At 49.2% G+C, this 26979-nt stretch overlaps 1 protein-coding gene across 3 annotated transcripts; it reads right to left on the reverse strand.

Annotated features, from left to right (window-relative positions):
• Window positions 1-435: 435 nt before the first annotated feature.
• On the reverse strand, window positions 436-25823 carry Znf496 (zinc finger protein 496). 3 transcript variants are annotated; one of them, XM_057774010.1, is made up of 10 exons: window positions 25725-25823; window positions 25387-25521; window positions 23398-23503; window positions 22632-23011; window positions 22163-22340; window positions 17397-17473; window positions 11201-11333; window positions 10577-10681; window positions 9673-9783; window positions 436-2734 (listed from the first exon to the last, which is right to left on the reverse strand). In XM_057774010.1, the coding sequence occupies exons 4-10, from the start codon at window positions 22959-22961 to the stop codon at window positions 1986-1988; spliced, it is 1683 nt and encodes a 560-aa protein (XP_057629993.1). In that variant the 5' UTR covers window positions 22962-23011; window positions 23398-23503; window positions 25387-25521; window positions 25725-25823; the 3' UTR covers window positions 436-1985. The 3 variants fall into 3 exon arrangements, with proteins under 3 accessions (XP_057629993.1, XP_057629992.1, XP_057629991.1); XM_057774009.1 differs by having other exon boundaries at window positions 22632-23058; XM_057774008.1 differs by having other exon boundaries at window positions 22632-23058; window positions 25324-25521.
• Window positions 25824-26979: the final 1156 nt, after the last annotated feature.

Genomic DNA, 26979 nt, shown 5'->3' on the forward strand with positions numbered 1-26979 from the left:
ACCTGGAGGAATAAGTGAATTGGCTCTTCTCAGCAGCCAGAGGGAGACAAGGACCAACCAGCCCAGTAAGGAAAGGATGTCTGGTGGAGGTTTGTCACTGTTCCTCACAGCTAACTCCTGGGAAAAAACCTGGGATTGAGCTGCATCCCAGGACTTCTGGTTTTTGGATGAAGAATGAGGGCTCCCTGGCAGTATTGGCTGTATACCTGGGATACCTCCTCTAAGCACTGCACTTTTATTGTCAAATACACAAGTGAATAGCACTGTGTTCCCGTTTAGGTAACTGTGGAGCCTCAGGCAAGAGTGTGGGGTAGAGAGGATGAATACAAAGACCCTGGCCTCCATAAGGAAGTCTTCCCTCCCTTGACCATAAAGACCCAACTTCTCCCTTTTTCAGACACAAGGATAGAAGAGAACTAGTTAGAAACTAGGACAGTTTATTTCTTGTTCAAGGTGTGGTGATTTTATTGCATTTACTATTTCTGGTCAATGCACTGATCAGAAAAAGAAAGTCTCAGAATTCTTTGATTGCATCTGAATAGAGGCTTCTTGATGTGAAAATCAGGGCATAGAGCACCAGAGGCCGTGAATTCATTTTCTCAGGCTTCCTGACAGCTGAGAGCTGGTACAGCCTACAGAACCAGCCTGGCTGCAGCTCTTGGGTCCAGTCATAGCCACAGTGAGGTCAACACCAGTGAGCCAGGACAGTAAGACCACATTTTCGATTGCTTGAGGTTTCCTACCAATAACCACCCCCAGAATCCCAGGCTCTGAACTTAGAGGCCATGGATGAGGATTCTTCCTTGCAGATGACAGCAGCTCTGAGAGCAGACAATGGACTGAGCCCGGCATTCAAAGGGATGGCAAGCAAACTACCCCAAGTCCACATCGGTTCATCTGAGGCAGGATAACAGCACCATGAGATCATCTGGGGTTTGGCTATGTCCACTCAAACTCCAGAGTTGAAGTCCTTATTCCTAGCACCTCAAGATGTGACTTTATTTGGAAACGGCCACTCCAGATGTAGGTGGGGTTCAGCTGTGACAGACAGGGTTAGTGCCCCAACCCAAAAACTGGGATCCTGTACAAAAGGTCAAGTTTGGAGACCGACACAGTGGAGACGAAGGCAAAGACGTTTGTGCAGGGCTCCTCTGTGCAGTATGCAGCCCAGGGCTACAGACAAGGGTTAGTGACGTCAGTCCCAGGATGATTCCTTCCCTCTTCTAGCCTCAGAGAGCCAACCCTGCTGACACCAGCCCTCAGCCTTTGCAGCCTCACGGCTGGGACAATGCCCCCTGCTGGTGTTAGAAGAGCTCAGGTTTAGCACAGTCCCAACAGTCAGGGAACTAAACAGGCTGCCTTGGACTGGGTACCCTTGAAGGACGCAGCTTCACGGAAGCTTCTGTCCCCGGGCTTGGCTCGCCCAGCAGAGCCTTGATGGGCTGACAGAGCGCAGGACTCAGGGTGGTGACAGGCAGTTTCCATCACAGATTTATGAAGGATCTTTGGGGCACAATGAAGACATGTTGGGACAGGTGCACACATTTAAAATGTGAGCTGCTGATCCCCATATGGTCAGTGGCCTGGCCAAATCGGGTCTCATGACAATTCCCAGACCCCAAAGGCCCTCCTGGCCATCTGTGGGACACTCTCCTAGACACAATGACCTCGAACTGACTTCTGAGGACAGGACCAGGGTCAGGGCTTTAGGCCAGCTCCCCACTGCACATACCTCACCCTTAGAAGGCATGGGATGGGGCAGCCCAGTCCCTCTGAGGGCTGGAGCATGTGACTAAAGGTCTCTAAGATGCACAGTTGCCTCACCTCCCTGGGTTTTGGCACAGTAGAAGGAGTGCTCAGGTGGCTACTTTTTATCTGGGGAGGAAGAGGCATGGCACCAGAAGTTGGACACTACCTGAGAGCAAAGGGCAGGTGGTTCGGGCTTTGTGCTAGGGCAGGGACTAGTTTGTAGGGCCGCGTCCCGCTCAGTATGAGTTCAGAGCCTGCTTGGAGCGGCGCTTCATGTGCAGGCGCTCATGGCGGAGGAGATCGTAATTCTGCCGGAAAGTTTTGACACAGTACCGACATTGGAGGGGACGAGCCTCACTTTTCAGGTGACAGTGGCTACGGTGTCTCACCAGATGGTCGTGTCGCTGGAAGCCCTTCCCGCAGTTCCCACACTGGAAGCCCAGCTTAGCCTTGCTCTTCTCCAGCAGGGCTTGGGTACCTGTGCCCTCTGTTTCCAAGGCATCCTCCTCGCTCTTCTTCACTGGTGGCTGTTTGTCTGGATGCAAGTGGATCCGTCGGTGGGAGAGAAGGTGTGAGTTGAGGCGGAAGCTCTTTCCGCAGACAGTGCACCTGTAGGGCTTCTGGGCCTCATGGGTCTCCAGGTGTCCATCCAGGTCCTCGCTGTCACTGAATAACTCTCCACACACTGAGCATTTGTGTGGCTTCTGCTCCCTGCGGCTGCGCAGGTGGCGGATAAAGTTGACCCTCCAGCGGAAGATCTTCCCACAGTTTGGACACACATAAGACTTTTGTGAGGTTTGCACCTCGCCCCCAACCTCCGTGCTGTTGCGGTGGGTCGAGAGACTATGGGGCTTTTCTGCAGGGCTCCTCAGCTCCTCTGTGCAATATGGGCTGTGTTGGGAGTCCTCATCCCCAGAACCGGACAGCACGATCTCAATGGTCACCTCCTGGTCCAGGCTATTCTTTAGGGGTGGTGGATCACCTCCTGTTACAGAGTACCAGTATGGTCAGTGGAACTGTCTAGATTACTTCCTGCGCAGACAGGCTTAACAGGGGATCCAGACACCCTGGGATTGTAGTGTTCCTTATCAATTCCTGAGGGTCTGGCTGCCCTGCATAGGTTGCTGGTATAGTAACTGTATCTCTTTCTGACTTTCCAGCTGTTTTCCCATAATCCTTTTCTTTCCAAACATTTCTTCCGGAGCCACTGGACCTTAAAATTCTAAGAGCTGGCACTTACCTGTGCAAACCTTTGACGCACCATTTACAGTACTTTACTAGGCACCCCGCCAAGGACCCTGGAGGTTCAGGGGTTGTGTCTGAGTTATGGTGTGCACAGCCCCCTCTGCTTATGCTGTGAACTCACAGCCACAAGGAGAAGGGTGGGAGACGGACTTGATCCTCATTGTTACCCAACCTAACTCTGCTTGACAGAGCTAGAAGGAGATTCGAAGCTCAGCTGTCCTCCGGGTTTTCCAGCTGAGAAGGCTCATTCTGGCCAGGTGGCTTTTCTAAGCCCATGCAGCCATATCTACGGGACTGAAATGACCACAGCTGCTCTGCTCTTCACTTTCTCGACCCCTGAGTGCCAGGTAGAAGGTGCTACTGAGCCCTTGCTAGTGACACCTTTCTTCTATTAATCGCCACTAGCTTTCAGTGGAAGACACAGTGCTACAGCGGCCTACAAAGTCTCTCCTTTATTCAGTAGGAGATGACATTATGACAGCGGGAAGTCTACGCCATGAACTCCTTGTGCCCCAACTCAAAGTGACCTCCAGGATGGTAGAATGCCACTGTATTTGGAGACAGTTTTTCAAAAGGTGAGTTGACATATATGTAGAACCTAGAGCTTTATAAAGAGCTGGAGAGATGGCTTAGTAGTCAGGAGTGCTTGCTATTATTCCAGAGGACCCGATTTAAGGTCAGGCAGCTCCAGGGACTCTGATGCCCCTCTTCTGATCTCCATCAGTACCCACATGCATGCGTACACACACACACACACACACACACACACACACAGATAAAAAGTGAAAAATAATGTACAAAAAGAGAAAAAAAAGTGAAAAATAAATCTCTTCAGAAAGAAAGATGAGTCAGTCTAGTGTGACACCTGTAATGCCAACTGCAGAGCTGCAGAGGAGGCCGAGGCCGAGGATGAATGTTTGAGGATCTTCAGCGTTACAGAGTGGTTCAAGGCTAGCCTGGCTAACTTATTATAAGAACTTGCCTAGCACAACACAAGGCTTCACCTTCAATACTCAACACCTTCAGCAGAAAAGAAGCTACTTGCAAGGGAGAAGGGACCAGCAGGAGGAGAGGATGACAGGAGACAATGCAACACAGCACACACAGGAAAGGACAATGAGACTTCACCCCAGAGCTAACTTAAAATAGGGAGATGGAGGTAAGCTGGAATGAGGCCACTATATAGGTAGGCCCCAACACAACTGGTATTTCTGTAACAGGAAACCTGATACAGAGAGATCATGGAGGTCACAGGGAAGAGGTAGTTGTGGGGAGGAGAGGAAGCCCACCCTAATGAGACCTTGATCCTGCACTAAGGCCTCTGGAACTGAGAGAAACTTTTATGTGGTTAAAGTTTGGTCCGTATGAGGCCAGAGAGGTGGCTCAGTGGTTAAATACTGGCTGCTCTTCCAGGTTCAATTCCCAGTACCCCCATGGCTGCTCACAACAGTCTGTAACTCATTTCTAGGAGCCGATGCCATCTTCTGGCCTCCATGAGCACATCCACACATCAAAGGGGGAAAGGCTCCACCTATGGTAAGATACGAAGATCCCAGTCTCACAGCTTCTGGTAGCAGGAAGTGTGGAAACAGCTGTAAGAAACACGAAGAACTGTGGAAGCGGCTTTGGAGTCCAGTCCCGTAGGCTGGGAGTGTGTAAGGTGCATGTTATCAACAGATGTGAAGAGGTGGCTGGTAGAAATGGGTATTTAGTGGACTTCTGGATGTGTCTCAGATGGAAGCCAGAACAAGCCAGTGAAGTGTAAGGGAAAGGTGATTCTTGCGAGGTGGCAGAAAAACTTGGCTAAACTGCATGCTAGGTGTTCTGTGACAAGCAGAAGCTAAGTGACAGCAAGGGTATTTGGCCGAAGAGATTTCCCAGCAGACTGCTGGAGACACTTTTCTCCTTCTTCCTGCCTTCATTACAGTCTGGACACTGAAGTAAAGCTCTGGAATGTGAAGGTGAGGAAAGTCCTCAGGCAGCTGCTTTAGTCTGGTTTTCATCATGGCAATAATCAGACACCCGCGGCAGCTGCTTACAAAGTAAAGCTTTGTTTAGTTTTGTTTTGGAGAGGCTCTGGTGAGAGCTTCCCCTGGCCATATCACTGATAGATGATAGCAATGGCAGGATGTCAGAGCCAGAGAGCATACCATGGCTAGGGAAAGTGTTTACCACAGAAACACAAAGACCCACAGAAATAAAAGCTAGACTTCATGGGATGTGTTAGTAATCATAGCAGTGGGGAGATGGAGACAGGCAGGTCCCCTGGGGCTTGCTGGCTAATTGATAAACCCTAGGTTCCAGGGTTTTGTTTTGATTTTCAAGACCGTCCTGGAACTTGCTCTATTAACTAGGCTGGCTTCAAACTCAGAGATCCTCCTGCCTCTGCCTTCTGGGTGCTGGGATTAAAGGTGTGCGCCACCACTGCCTGGCCTGGCTGGAGACTTTGTACCTTTTTGACCCTATCTTAAAAACCAAATGAAGTCCTGCTCTATGGAGGCAGAGACAGGAGGATCTGAGTACAAGGCTAGTCTGGTCTACCGAGGAAGTTCCAGGGCAGTCAGGACTACACAGAGAAACTATTTCAATAAACAAATAACCGAGAAAACCAAACCAAACCAAACAAATAACACCCCTTCCCCCAAACAATATGGATGATTTCTGAGGACTATGTGTGACATCTGAAGTTGACCTTTGGTCTCCACACCTGCATAGTCAACCTCATTCCCCACCCCAGGCACGTGAAAGTCACGTCACTTAAGAGGAAGCTACCTAGCACTGCAGGGCTGAAGGCTGAGGGCCCTTCTCCCACAGAGCAACCCATGTTCCTCCCCAACCACACAAGGTTTCTGTGTATAGCCCTGGCTAGTCTTGAACTCACAAAGATCCACCTCCCTAGTGTTGGGATTAAAGGTGTGCACCACTAAGGCCCTGTCTCTTTTTCTTTTAATAATAAATTTTTAAAAGATTATCTTATGTTTACAGATAGTTGCCTTCGTGTTAATCTGTGTACCATGTGTGTATAGTGCCCACGGAGGCGGGAAGAGAACAGTAGATCACTTGGAACTGGAGTTACACACAGTTGTGAGCCTCCGTGTGAGTGCTGAGAACGGGAACAGCTGAGCCGTCTCATCTCTCCAGCCCTGACGCCTGTACATGTGTGTTCGGTCTGTGTGCCTGCTGCCTGGAGAGGGCACTGCAGCCTCTGGAACTGGAATAAGGACAGCTATGAGCTGCCATGTGCGCAGGCGGGGTCCTCTCTAAGAGCAACAAGTGCTCTTAACCCCTGTGCCACCCCTCCAGCCCTCCTTTTTCTCTTTTAAATGTGGCTCGTTCATTTACCTGAGGACCCTCTACTAGGCTCTGTCACCTCCCACATTGCCACTCTGAGGACTAAGCCTCTAAAAGAAGCCTTTGAGAGCATCCTCCAAACATACCCAAACCAAGGCAGGATTAATACTTCCAAAGGATGGTTTCTGGGGAGAACACCAAACTGTGGCTTAATAAACAGTGGGCAGTGTGTGCCTGGGCCTCCTGGAACCTTGCCAATCACCTTGGCAGCGAGAACAGAGATGCAGCTACTTGGGAGAGAGCCGTGTAGGAGGAGCTCCCTGCCTGGTGTCTGTGCCCGTTGAACTGTATCTTATAGGAAACCAACAAGGTTCTTTGGAGATTTTGCACTAAACGGAAGCGAAAGGATAAACAAAGAAGGCTGTAGTTCCAGCTCTCTACCTAACAGCTGAGCTGTTAGACACGTGCTATCCCATGAGAAAGGGAAGGAATGACCTTAAGGCTCCTTAGAGGCCAGCAGCACTGCCACTAAGGACACAAGAGTACAGCCTGGGGACTGGGGCCAGTTCTGCTCAGCGTCAGCCAGCCTTGGCCTTGAGCCAGCACCAACTAAAGGTCTCCTTCAGCTCAGAAACTAGAAGAACTTACCTAACTAGGCTTTACAGGAGCGTTTGGGGCTTATCTTTCTTTTGTGCTTTTAGAAGCATCTGTCTCACCCTTGTCCTGACACACAGCTTACCTGCTTCATATCTGGAAAGGAATGGGTTAGGACGAGACCAAAAGTCTCATCACATCCGAGTTACATGAGCATTCGGACAGAAGCTGGTGATGTAATAGATTTGTGAGGTCCCACTGTGCCATCAAAGCTGAGCTTCAACTCCTGGGCTAAAGTGACCTTCTCTCCTCAGCCTTCAGTGGGGACTACAGGCCTCTGCCACTGTGCCAGACATAGGTAAATATATTCTGCCTGTAAGGACATGAACTTGAGGACACCAGGGGAGTGTTGTGGGCCTAACTACATCTCCCCAAAGTCCCACATTGAAATCCTAATTCCCTAGATGTCAGAATGTGATTGTAGTTGAAGGTGGGACCTTTTAAGAGGTTAAATGAGACTATACTGGCGGATCTAAAACAAATATAAGAGGAAAAGAGAAGTCTATGCAAAAGAGGTCTGTTGATTAAGTTCACACTTAGGAGGCTTCAGCAGTAAGTTGCAAGTTCCAGGCTAGTCTGGCTATACAGTCAAAATGTCGTAAAAGAAAAACAAACTCAAACCAAAAGAAAACTAACCTTCTAATAGTGCTGAAATTCAAAAGCTAAAATAACTTGAAACACACCCGGCCCCTCCCACACTAAGGTGACAGGATGGGTTAGTTGTGCTGGCATGTATACCCACACATTATGAGAAATTCCTTGAAGAAAAAATGACAAGGTAAGGCTGTGGGAAGTGTATGCAGACTTCCAGACTGTCCAGTTCCACAAGGGAGGGCAAAAACAGAGATGTAAGTGGTATTCGTACTACATGTATAATGTGTCGGTATGTACAGTATCTCTATGATATGTGGAGTCTGTGAGAGGTGTATAAGTAGAAGTGCATACACACGGTCCTCTGCGCTGTGTGTCGGTAAAGACCCAGCATGAAATTATTCCTAAGCTAATAGCTTCTCCTTTGTTTCATAGTCAGGTGCTGCAGCCTCCACAGACTCTCTTCCTTTTTCCCATACAGCTCAATTCCCCCACAACAAAGGGCCAACACCTTCCTGAGTGCCTACGCTACTCTCCCTACGGATAAATATATCTTTTGCTTACACCATATTTGTATAAATTTTTGCTCCCCACGATTCAGGCCTCAGTTTCCACCTAGTAGTGAGGCTGGTCTATGTATGTGACATCTGTGCGCTGGTATGCTGTAAGCTGTGTTGGGGGCCGTCACCTCAAATCAGTTGTCTGCATATTAAGAAAGGGAATACAGTGGAGCCCAGGAGACAAACTGTGTGTGGGTTATGGACAGCAGAGCTGGACAGCGGAGCTGCCTAGGTCCAGAAGAGAAAAAGTCCCAGACGTCTAACACTGAGTTTTACAGTGTCAGACTCCGGGGTTTGATTTGAATGTGCCCTGGTTTTTCTGTCTTGCACTAAGAAAGTATGGAACTTATTTTTCATTTTATAAGAGCCTATAGTTAAGAGACTTTGTAAAAAAATTTTTGGTTTTTTTTGGGATAGGGTTTCTCTGTGTCTAGCTGTCCTGGAACTAGCTCTTGTAGTCCAGGCTGGTATTAAACCACAGAGATCTGCTACCTCTATCTCCTGAGTACTGGGATTAAAGGTGTACGCTTTTAGAGAGACTTTCTACCTTTGGGGGGGGGTGGTTTCAAGTAAGTTTCTCTGTGTAGCTCTGAGGGATTAAAAGTATGCAACACCATGCTGACGAGACTTTGTAGTTTAAAAGAGACTTTGGACATTTTAAGAAGACTGAACATTTTGCTTGTTTGGTTTAAGTTTTTTTGTTTTGTTTTGTTTTGTTTTGTTTTTTGACATAGGATCTCATTATGTAGTCCTGGCTGTCCTGGAACTCGCTCTGTAGACCAGGCTGGACTCAAGAGACAAGAGATCCATCTGCCTCTGCTTCCTGAGTGCTGGGATTAAAGGCCAGAAAACAATGTTAAGAGCTGACCACATATGCATGAAAAAAATGCAGGAAAGGAAAAGACAAAAGCATTGGTAGAGAGGCCTCCTCCTTTCAGGCTGAGGGACCATGCTCTAAAATCCACTGTCTACACGTGAGTGAGGGGAGCTGAGCACTATGGCTGAATGCCCTGTACTGCATGAGGTGGGCACACCAATCCTGCCTGCATCACAAGTGAACAAATGTGTGACAACTGCAGGAAGCCACTGGGACACTGGGTCCAAAGATGTGTTCAGCAGAGCCGCGTGTGCTATTTAGAGGATGTTAAGTCAGGACACTGCAGTCGGCCTCTGGAGGGTCACTTTTACCATGACCGAGACTCACACAGTGAGGGCAGCAGTGCAGCTTCTGCATTCTAGACTCTGCTCTACAATAAGACCATCTCAGGATGGCTACCCATCATCAGGTACATACAGATCAGTGTCACATTAGCCTCCGCCCCCACATCTACCCAGGAACAGCCAACGAGCCACTGTGAGATGGGGAAACAGCAAAACCAAAACAAGAGGCTGGCAACCCCCAGCAGCAGTCAGCAAGAACCTTGGCCAGTCTCATTCCTAATGTCCTAATCAACACACACACACACACACACACACACACACACACACACACACACACACACACACACACACATCATTCCCCCCTCCCCCACACCAGCACCACAAGCACCACAAGGTCACACATCACACCCAGGCTCCTCACCTGGACAAGGACTCTGAGTGAGCGCCACCTGCTGGCAGGACTGGAGCTCTGGCACCTGCAGTTCCTCCCATTTCCTTTCTTCTTCTTGGAATGGCTGGAGACTGGGAAGGTCTTCCCAAAGAAATGGTGAAAGCGATTTGTCATATATATATAATATACATATATATAATATATATATCACACACACACACATATATATAGGTGTCACCATGCAGAAACAACTAAGGAAGAGGTAGGCTATGATCTGTGGGTGCTGCGTTCCCTCCTGGGGTCTGGTGCGAAGGGGTCATTCATTCCGCAGGAGGCAAATGAGCAAACACCACGAACCTAGGTCTGAAGCTGGACAGAGTAACACAGGTTCTAGTTCTGCTCATTTACCTCTGTGGCAACAGAGAAGCAACACCTTTGCTGACAGGCCCTGCAGTCCTTTAGGTTCTGTTCAGTGCTACTTCCCTGCATAGCACAGCTGCACCCCCCCACCCACATACATGTGTGCATCCTGGGCATACAGACGTGGTGCAGATCAGTCTTACCCATCTCTCCCCATGGGATTCTCCCAGAATCTGGGGGTGTGGGTGGGACACAGACAAGCACAGTGTCTAAAGGAGTTGTGCTTTGTGCTCAGTCCTCAGCACGAGCATCTGCCCATTCTTCTGGAGAGAACTTTGCTACAAACATAGGCTACTATGGACAGCAGGAGACATTTCCCTTCTCTACTAGTCTCTGGCTGAGGAACAGTCTCAATGGACAGCAAAATCCAGACTTCCCACTCTCTACAAAAAGCTAGAGGCAAAGCAGGGCATGGAATGCCAAGACAGTGGGGCGCTGTGGGGGAAAACTGGGGGTGCCCCGGCTGCAACAGTTCTCTCCCTTCCTGCCTACCCACTTCTGGACTGTCACTCACCTAGGCAGGAGACCTGGGGTGCGTCTTTACCCTGGAGGGCTGGCATCTCTATGACCCGTGGCCCGTTCTCTTCAGGTGAGGGGTCTGGCTGAGCTGCAGGGTCGTCTGTTCACAAAGAGGTAGGACACAACAGTGTCAACAGTGACCTGCTATTATTGCAGGTGACCAGGGCAGGCCCAGTGAGGTAACCCTTGTCCAGCCCAAGAAGAGACTGCGGAGAGACAGCCACTAAGCTGTATCAAGACCAGCTGGGGGTACAGAGGAGAGCAAGGCCGGGAAACTGGGGAAGGGTAAAGGCACCATGTGACAAGAGCAGACCAGGTTCACCCTCTGAGCCCACTGGGTACAGAAAAGGGCCCCTGGGGCAAGAACGACTGGAAGCGATGGAAACACTGAAATAATTTATTTGGGACAGAGCCTAAGAGCCTAACTACATGTGTTAGGATAGCCAGGTCACCTACAAGTTACCCGTGGATGCTGTACAGGTAGCTTCCTGTCAAGGTTAAGAGGGTAAACAGATCAGATTCAGCCACAGTACCTGAACCTCATGGTGTGTCCCTCAGTCAGAGTGAGGCCCCCCACCCACCTTCCATATACTTGGCTGTCTGAGAAGCTAGGTCTTACTTGGAGGCATGGAGACCCCGTAGTCTTCCCCAATGATGAATTCTCCGTAGAAACCAGTCTGCGCTGGGTCCAGAAGGGACCAGTCCTCTTCTGAGAAGCATAAGATCATATCCTTAAATGGAGAAACTCGGTTCTGAAAGTGCAGAGCAGGGCTGTGTCAGCTGGGGAAGAGCAGGGCCTTTGTGTCTCTCAGCTGTGATAACCAGATGCCACAGTCAGGTGGCGTGTAACACAAGGGACTTATGCCTGATGACTTCAGAGGCTAGAAATTAAGACGGGGGTGCAGCAGATGGGTCTCTGGTAAGAGCCTGATTTTTTTTAAGTGGTTTAAAGACTGAGGCTCCTGGTGGGCAGTGGTGGCCCAGGTCTTTAATCCCACCACTCAGGAGATCTCTGTGAGTTCAAGGCCAGCCTGATCTACAGAGTGAATTCCAGGACAACTAGTTGCACAGAGAAACCCTGTCTTGAAAAACCAAAACAACAACAAAAAGACCCGGGGTCCTCACATGGTGAAGGGGCAAAGCAGCTTTCTGGGCTCTACCCAGTACTATTGCGTCTTCACCTGCCTACCGCCTCCAGCCCTCTGGGGTGTAGAAAGGACAAGTGGATTAAGACTCAGCTAGATTTAGGGGAACACTGCTTGGCCCAAAGCCTGACCTTCAGTTCTCTACAATTTCAGATTCACCCTCCTCTGGGGCTTGACAATCTTTAGCCACTGAAAAGGGAAGTCTTTGGTGATGCCAAGAACTCATTAAAGCTGTTAAGGGAAAACCAAAAACCATCTTTTGTATTGTAGCAAGGAGAGTGACCTTCTACCTAGCCAAGTCCAGGTTGGTGGTTTCATTTACAGGAAACAGATCTCAGAAGAAACACGCTCCCAGAGAGGATGCCAGCAGCCCACCTGCAGAGGTCACCAGGATACTGGCACTGGCTCTGAGATTCTTTATGACCAGGGAAATGCGTGCTGGCCTGAGGATTACACTTTTGCCCAAGGTCTGGGGGAGTCTTGAGCTGCTGATTCTTTTTTCTTTTAACAGTCCTCTCTTAATTTACTTTTTGTGTATGACTGTTTTGTCTGCCTATGTACATCTGTACCAAGTGAGTGCCTGGTGCCCTCAGAGGTCAAGAAGCCGCCCATCTCCCAGCTAGTTACAGGCTGTTGTGAGTCACCACGTAGATGCTGGGAACTGGATCCAGGTCCTCTGCAAGAGCAAAAAGTGTTCTTAACCTCTGAGCCATCTCTCCAGCTCCTCTATAGTTACTACACTAATTTTATTCTTGAGGGTTTTTTTTAATTAGGCTGTATAAAGCCAGTTAGTGCCCTTGTGTTTTATTTTATTTTATTTTTTTTAAAATATTTATTTATGTATGTATACAATATTCTGTCTGTGTGTATGCCTGCAGGCCAGAAGAGGGCACCAGACCCCATTACAGATGGTTGTGAGCCACCATGTGGTTGCTGGGAATTGAACTCAGGACCTTTGGAAGAGCAGGCAATGCTCTTAACCTCTGAGCCATCTCTCCAGCCCTGCCCTTGTGTTTTAGATTGCTATTCTAAGCCACTAAAAATAACTAAAGGTTTAATTAAAAATTTTTTAAATATTTTGTTGTATGGGTGAACTACTTGCATGTATGTCGTATGTCTGTGCACCACATGCCTGCAGTGCTTATAGAGGGCATCATATCCCTGGGACTGGTGTTAACAGACAGTGGTGAGCTGCCACGTATATGCAGGGAACTGAACCCAGGTCCTCTGGAAGAGCAGCCAGTACTAACCACTGAAGCATCTCTCCAGCTTTGTTGTGGTTTGAAACAGAGTCTCAGTGCGTACAGCCACTTCACCTGCCTCAGCCTCTCAAGCACATGGATTAACGGTGTGTACTACTATGCTGGCTTGTCATGGTTTTTATGGACAGTTGTTATTCTCGTCCCTTTGGCCCAGATACAGAAAGTTGATTGCTCAGTCAGAATCTCACCATCTCCACACAAATGCTAGATCTGCCACCACCTGCAAAGTTCTCACAGTAACTCCCTCCTCCTGACCACCAGTCAACACCAAAAGACACTGGATCCAGCCTCACATCTTCTGCTCTGCCAATCCACACCAGGTGCTCATACTACACTCTCGCTACCCCCAGAAAACTCACCACAATATTATCAAGCAGGCAGGCACTGAACTAAGAACAAAAACTTTAAGAAAAGCCTCAATGGACTGTCTAAGGTGGAAGTCCAGACTAAGCTGAATGCTGCAGCGTGACCTACAGCTTAATCACCAAATCATATAAAACATGACAGATCTGTGATGCTTGGGGAGACAACACAGGATGGATCACAAGGGACAACGCACCTGCGTGTATCCAAACCTGACTCAGAGGAAACCAAGCAATTCATTTCTGTGGGGACTCTAGAACAGAAAGATGGTGCTGAGCTCCTATGGAGGAGCCCTTTTGCAATAATTTGCTACTTCTCATGTCAACATGGGTCAGAGCCTTCCCTTCAGCTTGATGCCAGGGTGGACACTTCACTACAGTGTGATTTAAAAGCCAGTGGCAACTGGCTGGTGGCACCGTAGCACGCCTTAAATCCAGCACTCAGGAAGCAGTGGCAAGTGGATCTCTGTGGATTCAAGGCCAGCCTGGTTACAGGGCAAGTTCTAGGACAGCCAGGGCTACATAGAGAAACCCTGCCTCAGAAAACAAACAAACAAAAACTCCCAGGGGGCTAGACAACCAAATTGCCTTGAGGTGTACACATTAGCACACTAAGGGGATATACTGGCTGAGTATCTTGAGGGGATACATTAGCAGAGTAGGCGGGTGCACTGGCTGAGTATCTTGAGGGAACACATTAGCAGAGTAAGGGGGTGCGCTGGTTGAGTATATGGAGGTGTACACATTAGCAGAGTATGGGGGTGCACTGGTTGAGTATCTTGAGGGGGATACATTAGCAGAGTAGGGGGGTGCACTGGCTGAGTATGTTGAGGGGTACACATTAGAAGAATAAGGAGGCACCCTGGTTGAGTATCTTGTTGTGTGGACAACAAAGCCCCACGTGGGAAATACTAGACAAGAAACTCATCAGCTCTCCGGGTCTCAAGAACTTACTCAGTCTTAGTCTGTTAGTGGATTTTTACTTAATTACTAAATATTTTCATTATTCAGAGGAAAAAAAATATAGGTTGGCTTAACAGATCTATGTTGCAGTCCTCTGACTGTTAGTGTTTCTAAATGATGAACAGTTTCTCCCAACCATGTAAACTGGTAGACCAAATTCCAGCCACAAATGCTTGCTCAAAAAAACCTGAACCTACCCACATAAGCCTTTCCAAAACAAGCCACATCTAAAAATACAAAGCAGGCCTCGTGGTGAGTGGATTTTCTCTCCCACCTTCCTCCCTCCTACCACTTGTGGCAAACTAGGCTAAAGGATGTCACAGATCTCATCTGCCAACCACCCTGCTCTACAGAACACAACTTCCTGGAAAGAGCCCCTCCCCAAAGAGGAGGAGCCCTGAACAGAAGGTCACCTAAAGCACAGGAAAAGAGAAGGTCACCTAAAGCACAGGAAAAGAACAGTGGTCAGGTGGGAAGGGCAGGGCTGGAGAGGTGGCTCAGCAGTTAAGAATCCTTATTGCTTTTACAGGACCTGAATTTGATTCCTAGCACTCACGTGTTATACAGTCAGGCGTACAAAACAAACCCAAATAAATTATAAAGAAGAAACAGTAAGAAAAAAAAAAGCTGAGGTGTTTGAAACACAGGTCAGAGAACAGAGAAGAGCCTGGATCATTTTTAACTCAGTTTCAAGCTAAGCCAGCAAAGGAGAAGACAACAATCTGTCCACGTTGCTTTCTCCTGCTCAAACGCTATCAAGGTCACAGCATTCTTTTGGAAACAAGCAGCCAGAAAACAGCAGAGTTAAGAGCCAGACAGGGTGACATCACACCTTCAGATCTATAATCCTACTAGCTTTGGGAGCCTGAGGCCGGAAGACAGCCACGAGTGCAAGGCTAGCCTGAATCAGTCTCAAAAAAATAGAAAAGAAAAAGAAAAAGACCCTGCAGGGACTAGTCTCCTTCTCGTTGACAGCTGACAGTTCCTGTCCTGTCCTCGTCACCTACAGCCAGTGAGGGCTCAGTATGAACCACCGGTTTCCTGCTCCCCAAATCTCATCACGGAATGCCTTAGCCTCAGGTCCTGTGAATGCATCACAGCCCCCATCTTCAGTTTCCATCTGGACAGTGATACTGCCTTGTTCTCTTGAAACATTTAAGAAAAAATTTCAATTTGCTTTATGTATATATATGAGCACTTTGCCTGTCTGTGCACTACTTGAGCACCCGGGCCTAAGAAGGCCAGAAGAGGGTGTTGCATACCATGGACGTGCAGTTAACAGATGGCTGAGAACTGCCATGTGGGTGCAGGGAATCAAATTCAGGCCTTAATTGCTGAGCCAGCTCTCACTGTGTTCTGAGACAGAAGCGACAAGCAAGTCTCAGGCCTATTTGTGCCACTGCGCACATTTGCTGAAGTGTGGGTGTCAAGAGACCAAAGTAATCTCAGCTGTTGTCACCCCATCTACCTCATAGTTTTTATTGTCATTGTTAACGGTGGACAAGGGCCTCACACTGGCCTGGAACTCACCAAGTGAATAAAAAGAAGAAATAAAAAGGAAAGGGCACGACTGCTCTCAGGATGGTGGAGGAGAGAGTTTATTGTAGATAGGTGGGAGAGCATAGGCAGAGGCAGGGACTTCTGGGAGAGTCCAGAGTGGACAGGACCAGGCTGTGCAGCGCCATGTGGGGTGGAGAAGGAAAACAGAGAGAGGGGAACCAGGTGCAGCAGCCAGGAGGCCAAAGGTCCTAAAGGGAAGGGGAACCAAAATGTCTGGATTATATGAGGAAGAGCCTCTGGGGGATGGGGAGCCCAGTCCCTAGGGGGGGAGAGTTCAGGGTAGAAGGTGGGGTGTGCTGTAATCCATACCCTGTACCGCTAGCCTCAAAACATTATGAGTAACGGTGGGGAGCATGGCAAGAGGCCCAGACAAAAACATTCAATTAAACCTCTTTTTAAAGAAAGCTTAAAATGACCTGCAGTTTATGTATATAATGCATATGAAAAAAAGTTACATGCATAACTTGAATCTTATTCCAAGTTCTAGCTTGTTTGTCTGTGTGTGTCGCCCCCTCTCCACAGGGTTTCTCTGTGTACCGGCTCTGGCTGTCCTGTAGACCAGGCTGACTTGAACTCAGAGACTGCACCCCAGTGCTGGGACTAAAGGTGTGCAATATCACAGCACCACACAAGTTCTCATTTTATGTATGCAAATATTTCAACACCCACCCCAAACCTATCAGCCCTAAGCATTTTGGAGTTGGGCTGTCAACTCTGCATGTGCCAATCTCTAATTCTTCACAATCTACTGGTGCAGTCCCTGAATGGAACCTACATTTTCTTTTTCTTTTTTTCTTTTTTTTTGGTTTTTCAAGACAGGGTTTCTCTGTGGCTTTGGAGCCTCTCCTGGAACTAGCTCTGTAGACCAGGCTGGTCTCGAACTCACAGAGATCCGCCTGCCTCTGCCTCCCGAGTGCTGGGATTAAAGGCGTGCGCCACCATCGCCCGGCGGAACCTACATTTTCTGGGGGAAGGCAGCAGAAAGGGCAACGAGAAGGGAAAAGCGAAGAGGACCTCAGCGGATCAGGAAACAGGGCTGGAAAGAAATGCGCTCCTCCAGTGAGACCAGAGCCTGGCTGCACCCTCTCAGAACACCACCACACTCCTCAGAACACTGAAACAAGCAAACGTGGCCCAGGGACACAGCAGACAAGACACACCAGGGAGCCCCATGTGACCCCATGTGGTCACGTGATAGTGCTCCAACTGCTTTACGATCTTCTGCCCTAGCTGCTATTTTGAAGATCACCTCATCTTTGTGAAGTAACTAAATCCTTTTAAAGGAGAGACAGCTACTACAGGGGCTCTCTGTGTACACCTGCAGTTTCCTGGAGTGTTCCGGCAAGCAGTCCTTTGAGCTGCAGGAAGAGCAGAAACAATGGGCATCTTTAAGCTCAGCCCTGCTCACCTTGGTCTTGGGGCTAAGGCTGAACATCCGGTGGCAGACAGTAAGCAGGCCAGAGTCCTGGAAGAACTGTCCTGTGGGGCAGCTCAGAGATGAGCTTGTTTTAGAAATCACTCACCGGGGGCAGCTGGCAGGTGGTCACCGGCTGGGCGTCCCTGACACTCTGCTCCTGAACAAGGAAACCATCTTGCGGAACTGGAAGAGATGGAGAAGATGTCCCAAAGGGAGCCAGGCCCCATAACCTCCCAGACTTCCAGGGGTGGCTCTGGGCTGCAATGTGCAAGGAAAGAAAAGCAGAGGGACCAACAGGGGCCATTCCTTTGCTCTGCATAAACCCCACTCTGCCTTAACTTGCAAAACGAGCCCTTTGCAAACCATAAGTGTTCTGGTAGTCTTTTCAGAGAGACAATGGGAACTGTCCCAGGGAATGCCTGGCTTTAGGGTGGCCTGATCAATTAGCTATTCAACCTTTGTAGATCCAGGGACCTGTTTTAGCATCTAAAATACACCCCCAAAAGAGCCAGGTACAATAATTACACACATAACCCCAGCATTTGAAAGATGGAGGCAGGAGAATCAGCTAGCTTCAACTATTATAAAACTCAAAAACTAAACACAGGGTCAGTAAGATGGCCTAATGAGTAAGGGGGTTTGCTGCTAACACAATGACTTGAGTTCAATCCCAGGCACCAGCACTGTAGAAGGGAAGAACCAACTCCTTCAAGCTGCCCTCTGACAATTACATGCATGCCATAGCATGTTTGCACTGATATGTATGAATATTTACAAAATTCCAAATGAAGGCCAACATTGTGGCACCAGGGTCCACTGAAGGTGAGGACGACGTGGGACAGTATACATCTGTAAGCTGGACACCTGCAAAGTTCCACAGAAAACTCTTGTCCAGGTTAGAGCGGCCGCGGTACCAGAACCCTGGTACCATTACTGAGAACGGAAACGAGCAGGGCCATGACTCTCTGCCTGCTCTCCTATGGGGTTGCCTCATCCACCCTTGACATGAGGGGATGTGCCTAATTTATGACAGCTTGGTATGCTGTGTTTGGTTGATGTATCTGGAAAGCCTGCTCTTTTCTGAAGGGAAATAAAGAGGAGCAGATTGGGGGTGGGGACATAGAGGGGAGGAAGGGGAAACTGTAGTCAGGATGTATTATATGATAGAATAAATTTAAAAATCCACAAATACACCTAGACAGTTAATGTTAAAAAAAAAAAGGAAAAAAAAACAAAAACAGTCAGATGGTAGCAGTGCACACCTTTAATCCCAGCACTTGGAAGGTAGAGGTAGACAGATCTCCAAGTTAGAGGCCAACCTGGTCTACAAAGTGAGCTTCAGGGCAGCCAGGGGCACACAGAGAAATCCTATCTTGAAAAAACAAAAACAAACAACAACAAAAACTTCTCACAGAAACTATGACCCCCTGGATGGTAGTGGTGCATGCCTTTTTAAGTTCCAGGAGAGGCTCCAAAAGCTACAGAGCAACAAACAAACAAAGACCTAACCCAAAAGAAAATATAAACCTAAAAGAAAAGAAATGGAACCTCCAAGGGGCAAGACAAACTTACGCTACCTGGGAAATCTGTCATAGTAGCTGTTATGGGATCAAATTATCTATTGACAGTTGAACTGATAAAGAAAACATGGCCTACAAGAGAAGAAAAGAAGAGCTAAGGAAGGGTAAGGAGGACAAGGGACACATGACATCCAAGTGGGAAGGGGCTATAAGGTAGAATAAAGGAGGGATGGACAGAAGGATTGGGAAGAAACCAATCAACAGGAACATATTACTGAAATGCCATAATCTAACCTAACAGTTGATATGCATATAAATGTATGTATCTATATTATATGCACATGTGTGTACACATGTATGTATATTAAAGGCGTGTGCCACCACACCAGGCTGCAAACTGTCTCATAACATTCATTTTTTCCCCAGCACTTGGGAGGTAGAGGAGGTGGATTTCAGTGAGTTTGAGGCCACACAGCAAGTTTCATGATACTTTGGGAGACCTGACTCAACAAAACAAGAGTCAGAGAGAGGGGGAGACAGAGAATATGCGAACAAAAATAGGCACTTGGGATACTAGTCAGTCATGAAAGGGTGAAATCCTACCACCTGTGCATCATGGTGACCCTGGAACACATCTCCTAAGAAAATGCATCAGGCACAGGATGACAAGCACAGCTCAACCTTGCTCAGACATGGAATTTAAAACGTAGGGTATGGTGAAGCTACAATCCCAGCATTTGGTAGGCTGGGTACAGACATCCAAAGTAAGGCCAACCTGAGCTACAGGGAGTTCCAGGCTGAGACCGCATCTCAATAGAGACTATATAGTGTATTATTTCTAACTATTTCATGCCATATCACAGCTTTCCCAAGAAAGTTTTAAAGTTCTTTATGGTTTCTGGAGGAAACATTTTAATTCTGCTCCCTAATGCCTGCTCTTTATTAATTGTGCTCCCTAATGCCTGCTCTTTATCAATTGTGCTCCCTAATGCCCACCACCTATCACGGAGGACTGATCGCGCTCTTACTCGACCCAAACAAAGCCTAGCCTTGGGGGAAGAGCCTCACAATGAGGAGCTGTATCTCCAGCAAATCCTAGTGTTTAATGTTTTCCCAAATGCTGCGCACCAGGAAGTCCTGTGCTGAGTATGGCTCACATAAGCAACCCAAAGCCTGAGTGAATGCTATGTTATCTCAGAAGAATCTAGAAGATTCTTCACAGCAGGCCTCTCCCTAGGCATTCCTCCCCTAAGACTGCTCATGTACATCCCAGGCTGCATGAAACAGTACTGGTGATTTGGGGAAATGGCTTCTTCCTTCTGTTTCCTGGTATGTTTAAACTATGTTCCTTGGAAATTTACATGCTCAAATTCTAACCCTAGATACCTCTGAATGTGACTGTATTTGGAGGAAGGCTCTCCAAAGAACCAATTAAGTTAAAATGAGGTCATGAGCATGGATGGACCCAAATTCAACACAACTGCAGACACTAAAGAGGGGTAGTTAGAAGACAGTTGTACAGATAGAAGATACTGCAAGAAGTGGTTGTCTACCTGCTAACGTAAGGAAACCCAGAGAACCCAAGGCTGACCAGTCCTTCACTTCAGACCTGCAGCCTCACAGCTAGCTACTATGAGAATAAACTGCTGTTAGTGGAGCAATCCAGTGTGTAGAACATTGGTGGCAACCCCACCAAGTCAACATTGCCTTCACTTCTAGCCAGGGGACTGCAGAGTTCTGATTTGTGCAGAAGTCATGAAACATTTTCAGGCAGGAAAATTGTATATACATGTGTGTGTGTGTGTGTGAACATACATATATTTATATAATTTTATATGTATACACACATATAAAATTCACATACACACTTTTTTAAAAATAGACTATACCACTAAGTATGAAAAAGCAGGCCTGTAACTGCAGCACTCGGGAGGCTGAGGCAGGAGACTCATGAATTTGAGGCTAACCCAAGGAAGGGGAAGTGGAAAAAGAAAGAAACAGATGGGACAAGGAAGGAAAAGAGAAGGAAAAAGAAAAACGAGAAAACAGCCTTTGTTTTTAGTTTGGGTGAGGTCCTGGAGACTGAACTGGGGACTTACACACACAGGCAGATGCCCTCCACAGAGCGGGACCTCCAGCTCACTAAAAAATTCACTGCCAGAAACAATTTTGAAAATCACAAGAATGCACTTTTCCCATTATAATTAGAGTAACCTGGCCACCCAAAGGTCTGAAACTTCAAGGGGCCAAAACCTTCCAGGATCACTAGGCCGACTAGACCAACAAATCAGACAAAAAGAATGCTGTGTGCATACTTTTTTCTGGCCCTTTAGCATTTACACTGTAGAAGGAATTATAAAAAATGAGAAATTAAAGTACACAGCATATGCCTAAGTTATAAAACTACTGTGAACAGAGCTAGTATTCAGGAGGTTACAGTGGGAGGATTGAGTTTTCCACAGATTGAGCAACACAACAACAAAACCAGACCCATCTCAGAAAACAAAACAAAACCTGCCATGCTATCTTTTATTCCTTCCTTCCTTTCTTTTTTCTTTTTTTGGTTTATACAGAGACAGGGTTTCTCTGTATAAGTCCTGGCTGTCCTGGACCACACTTCGTAGACCAGGCTGGCCTCAAACTCACTGAGATCTGCCTGCCCCTGCCTCCCAAGTGCTGTTTCTCTAGCTGGACTGGACCTTGCTATATAGACCATGTTGATCTCCAACTCACAGAGATTCATCCTGAGTGCTGGGATTAAAACTGTGCACCACCACGCCACCATGTCAATGTTATCTTTAAGAGGAACACTGGTCCCTAGGCCTTGAGGGGTCCTACTCTAGCTCAGAGGAATGGTGGCTCTGGCTTTGTCCACGACTCTGCCCAGCTTTGCAGTTGCTGGGTGCTTTGGATATTCAAACCCTGCCACAAAGCACTGGGGCCATCTGAAGGAGAGGCCACTGTTCTCTCCCAGGGGAGCTTAGATTTTCTTACAGCTGCAGGGTAACCCAGGCAAGACAATGTGGTTTTGAGAGGATGGAAACCAGAGCCTTGCTCAGATCAGGCCACAGGTCCCGGTCCTAGTGACTATGTCTCCACCGAGAACACCCGTAAAGAAATAACCATATAACCTCACACCATCTGCTCAAGGCCTTCCCTCTGGGAGGATTCAATACCAGGAAGAGACTCTGGGTCGGTTGCTCTGCGGAAGGACCTAGACCACAATCATAGTTCACAGTTCAGAGGAGACAAGAGAATGTTAAAAAGCTGTTGTCGGTCACCTTAGTCAACACCAGAGCACACGGATGGTGTACAACTAACCCAGCTCCCCAACTCATTACAGGCTCCATACCTGGGTCCTCAGTGGGCTGGCCTGGTGGTCTGCTGAGGAGCCCTAGGCCCTGTGCAAGGGCCACAGGTTGGGCATCAGGGTTGCTCAGGGACTCCGCTGACACTCGCTCTTGCTCAAGGTCCTGAGGCCCAGGCACATCGCCATCGTCAATCACGACCGGGTCTTCACAGTGCTTGAGCTGCAACCCCAGAGAGAGCAAGTGAGGGCCAAGTGGAGAGAAGTACGACAGGGCCCTGCCTGTAGGCTCCAAACAGGTCTGGGTAGGCCTTCTCCCTTCTGGTTCTGCCTCCCATGGACTCGACAGTAACAATCAGCTCAACTTAAGACTTCATAAAGAGTAACGTTTGCTATCTTAGGAAGGTTTGCTTTCTTAGGTAGCCAAACACTGGGTCTAGGCAGAATTTCTCATCTTGGGTTAGGGGTCTCACAAGGTTAGCAGGCTCCCCTCTCCCAGATGCCCGGTGCTCACCCACTGCCAGGGTCTCCCTGGCTCCCGTTCCAGAGCCTCTACTGCAGCAACAGCCTGCTCTCCACTCTCCGGCTCCTGGGCACGCACCCAACTCTGGATCTCCCATGGCAGGATGGCCAGGAACTGCTCCAGCACCAGTAGCTCCAGGATCTGCTCCTTCGTGTGCCTTTCAAGCCGCAGCCAGCCCCGGCACAGCTCCCAGAGGCGCTCCAGGGCCTCCCGTGGGCCTGCCGCCTCCTGGTAGCGGAACCGGCGGAAGAGGCGGCGAGAGGACTCTGGGCTGGGAGGCTCACCCTGAGGGCTGGGGTTCTCTCCAGGAGGACTCCGCATTTTCCTGGGCTCCTCACTTTCCTTTGGAGCCAAGACTCGTGGGCACAGGGCTGTGGGCATGATGGGATTTGATGGGGGTCAGCGGCAGAAGACGGCCCTATTTCCAAACAGAAATTGCTGGCTTCAATGCTCTGTGCTCTGGTCTCTTGTGGTTGTTTCTGGGGGTGGGGGGTAGACAAAGCCCACAGGACACCAGCCCTTTGAGGAATCCCTGGGAAATACATGAAGTGTTGGTGTGGCTGGTTCTTACACATGGGGGCAGAAAGAAAGATGGCTCTTCCCATGAGCATCACTCCATGTAGGTTCCCCTAAGAGGTGGCAGTGAAGGCAGGAAATCTGGGAGAGAAGTGGTGGCATTTCAACAGGACACTGACGTTTCCAGCGTCCCAGGAGAACAAGGCCACATGCAGATATGTGTAACCCAGGCTTGTGATACCTTTGGGGGACAGGTCCTCTTGGAGGATATAGCCCCAGCAAGCCACAATCTTGAAGCTTTGGCACCAAAGTCACTGTCTTTGTTCTTGAGATCGTCACAAATTGAACTGAAAAAAAAAAAAAAAAAAAAGCAAAGAATGAGCCATCAAGACCATCCTGGGGCAATGCCACTTTGCCAAGGACAGAATGGCTGGACAAGAGCCCAACAGAGCTTGCCTCTGTGTGTCGGCAGGGGCAAAAACTTGCAGGCAGAGAAGGAACTCAAAAAACAACAACGACAAAAAAACCCACTGTATTTTAAAACCCATCGCTAGGCATAGGGGTGCAAGAGGTGCAAGGTCCTAGGTTAGTTGGTGCAGCAAAGTTGCTCCTGTTCCCCAAATCTCAGTGTTTTAGGACAGGTCTTACACCCCACTGAGTGCAGCGTAGGAACTATGGTCTTTATTGTACATCTAAAGTCCATTTGGTTCTGGGGGCTGGAGGGACAAACAACTTAGCAGTTCAGGGTACACCCACCCCAAGCTGTTCACAAAGCCCTGTAATTCCAACTCCAGGGTCTCCACCATACTTCTTCTGACCTCCATGGGCACTGCACTCAAGTGTATATACCTATCACAGATGTCTACAAAGGGATACACATAAGTTAAAAAAAATTCTAAAGTTACCTGTAGTTAGACATGGGCGCGTGTGAATAAGTGTGTGTAAAACAATGTAACAACTAGAGAAAGAGGCCAAAATTTGGGGAGGGGGTTGGAGAAAAAGGAAGGGGAAAATTATATAATTACATTTTAGTATATAAAATGTGGTTTAAAAAAAAAAACAACTTATATCTCATGGGTTCCAATCCCTTGTTCTCTCCAAGTCATGCACCGACTTCACAGACCTTCCTGGTCATGCGGGAAGGTCTTTCATGACTTTTTTTTTTTTCTATTCGTTTTCTTTTTGGTTTTTTGAGACAGGGATTCTGTGATTAGCTTTTGGAGCCTGTCCTGGAACTTGCTCTGTAGACCAGACTAGTCTTGAACTCACTCCCAGAGATCCACCTGCCTCAGCCTTCCGAGTGCTGGGATTCAAGATATGCACCACCACCGCCCAGCGACTTTCCACTCTTGAAGAAACTCGGTGCCACAGACTGCCACCACCCGCGGTGGGGCAGGGGTTCTCTAGACCTCCCTAGCTATCACGTACAAAGCCCAGCAAACACACACCAGGGGCACAGCATAACAAGGCCACTCCACTTGACTTTCGAACACGGGGAGAAAAGGCAAAAAACGGAGACACACAGGGTTCTGCTCTCAGGCCTCTGGGAACTCCAGGCAGGGCCACCGACCCTTCACACTTTCACCTGGAAGAGATTCCTAGCGGGGCAGCGCCACTTAGCAGAAGACAAGCGAGACCAGAAAAGCCACCAAGCAACCGAACAACACCTGGAACCTCAATTTCTCTGTACTCCTTTGATTTCCGAAGCAAAGACAAACAGACACCCGGAGCGAAACTCCGAAAGCAACAGGCTGTGAACCGCGACTACTCTCACATTTTACTCCGGTATTAAGATCCCAATCTCGGCCCCGCCCGCGCTCTTCTCAGCTTCCTCCGCCCACTATCTCCCACCTGCTGGGCCCTGAACCGCTCAGGTCTAAGCCCATGGTGGGGTATCCAGCGTCCCACCCTCGGCACCCAGCTCTGCCGTGGAACTGCTCTCTCTGGGAGCCCTTGGGCCAGACTGGCGTGTGCCTCTTTGTCATCCTGGCACCTGGCGCGCAGGAGCCTCGGGAGCGGAAGCTTTATGAATGAACTACCGTTAGTGAGGGGAGGGCTCCCCCAGGGGCGGGGCTTGCCCAAAGCTGCTACTGAAGGAGCAGAATTGGAGGAAAGGAATGAGGAGGGTGTCTTAGGCCAGGAGAGCCATGGGGTTTCTGTCGCTTACACTCTTCCAGGTTAGATGGCTCTTCGCCTCGAAGCCTGGGACTGCAGGGCTGCAGGTTCTCACCTTCCAGCCCGGTCTCCTTGGTGTCTTGGCCGAGGCGGCTCCTCTGCAGGGGCCAGACTCCGTCCCTGGGCAGGCCAACCCTGTCTCGGGATCATCTAGAAAGCATCAGCTGGGCTTGGGAGCGAAGGGAGACGCCTGAAAGACAATCGTACTGCTTCATCCCCCGAGGGCAACGATGAGGACGCAGCTCTGGGAACAGGGATCTGGGCCAGGGCGCGGGAAGTGGAGAAGAGGGAGCGGGACCCAGGCGCAGGGCTGGAGATCAGAGCGCGGGAAGTGGGGAGCAGGATCCGGGTTCAGGCAGCAGGACATGGGAGACCGGTCCACGGTATACTCACCGCTGAGCAGCGTCCCTGTTGGCGGGCCGCGCAGGCCGGGCCGCCGCGGAAAGGAAAGGCCGGAGCCCTCCGGCTCCCTCCCCTGGGACACTTCCTGCACCGCTCTAGGACCGAGGAGGTCTCCTCATCTCAATGGTTCGCTTCCCCGCCTCCCGGCCGAGGTGTACGCGGCGGGTGACATCCGACACCCCCGGCCCGCGCGGCCCGCCCCGCCCCGCTCTGTGCTCGCCCGGCTGGGGAGCGGGGCCCGGGCTTTGTGGGCCTTGGCAGCCCGTTCGGGATGCGCGCGTCCCGGCGGGACACGGGCGCTGGGGGCCAGTTCGCGCGGCCACTAGCCAGGGATGCTGGCCTTGCTCGCTCTTCCCCGCTCCTCTTGTGTGGGCGCAGGGAAGGGCCGGTCTGGCGGGTCTGGCGGAATGCCAGAATTGGGAGGAGGAGAGATGAGGTGTAGGGGGATCTTTCTGTGACCACCCGCATCCAGTCTGTGCCGGTGTGGCCCAACCCCTTCCAGCCAAAATTCCATTTCAAAGCCGGCAGTTCCAGAGCCACCCAGGCCAGCAAGAATGGCAAAATACAGACCCGACGATCCACTGGGCACGCCGAAGCATCGGCCAGCGCCTTCAGGGTGTGGAAATCATGTGCTGTTTCTCTGTTTAAGGAAGGCTGTAGCATCCTGTGTCCCTCTGAGCACTAGGACGGTCGTGGAGTACGGAGAGAGAAGGCTGCCAATCCTGAGAGTGGGAGTCGGGGAGCTTGTTGCTGGCTTAGTGAAAAGAGGTTGATACACTGCATAGAGACAGGACAGGCTTCAGTGACGGAGAGTGGTGGGTAACCAAGAACAAGGGCATCTGAACCGATTCCTGCTGTATCCAGCCTATACTGAATAGAGTCCAAATCCTCCCCAATCTGTACCCCAGGGCTGGACAATGGAAACGGACTGTCCAAGGGAAGAGGCAAAGGAAGTTCTGCTCAGGAGTGAGCTACTGTGCTGATTTTCTAACGATCCTCTTTCAAGGGTACATGGAAGGAGATCTGTTCCCTTAAATGAAGAAGGGATGGAGACACCCGGTCACCATCACAGGCTGACTGATTTGTCTTGTGGGTCTATGTGCTTCTGTTTCCTTCTAATAACTGGGATAATTACTTCTGACTAGTAAGCATCGAGTCAAATGTCCAGATTTTGTGAGTTAGGAGGTGAGTGAGTGGTTATATGTCCCTCGAGTGCAGCAGGGTCACCCAGAGCTTGAGGGCTTGC

The sequence above is a fragment of the Chionomys nivalis genome, chromosome 7 (assembly GCF_950005125.1).
Source record: "Chionomys nivalis chromosome 7, mChiNiv1.1, whole genome shotgun sequence".
NCBI classification, from domain to species: Eukaryota; Metazoa; Chordata; class Mammalia; order Rodentia; family Cricetidae; genus Chionomys; species Chionomys nivalis.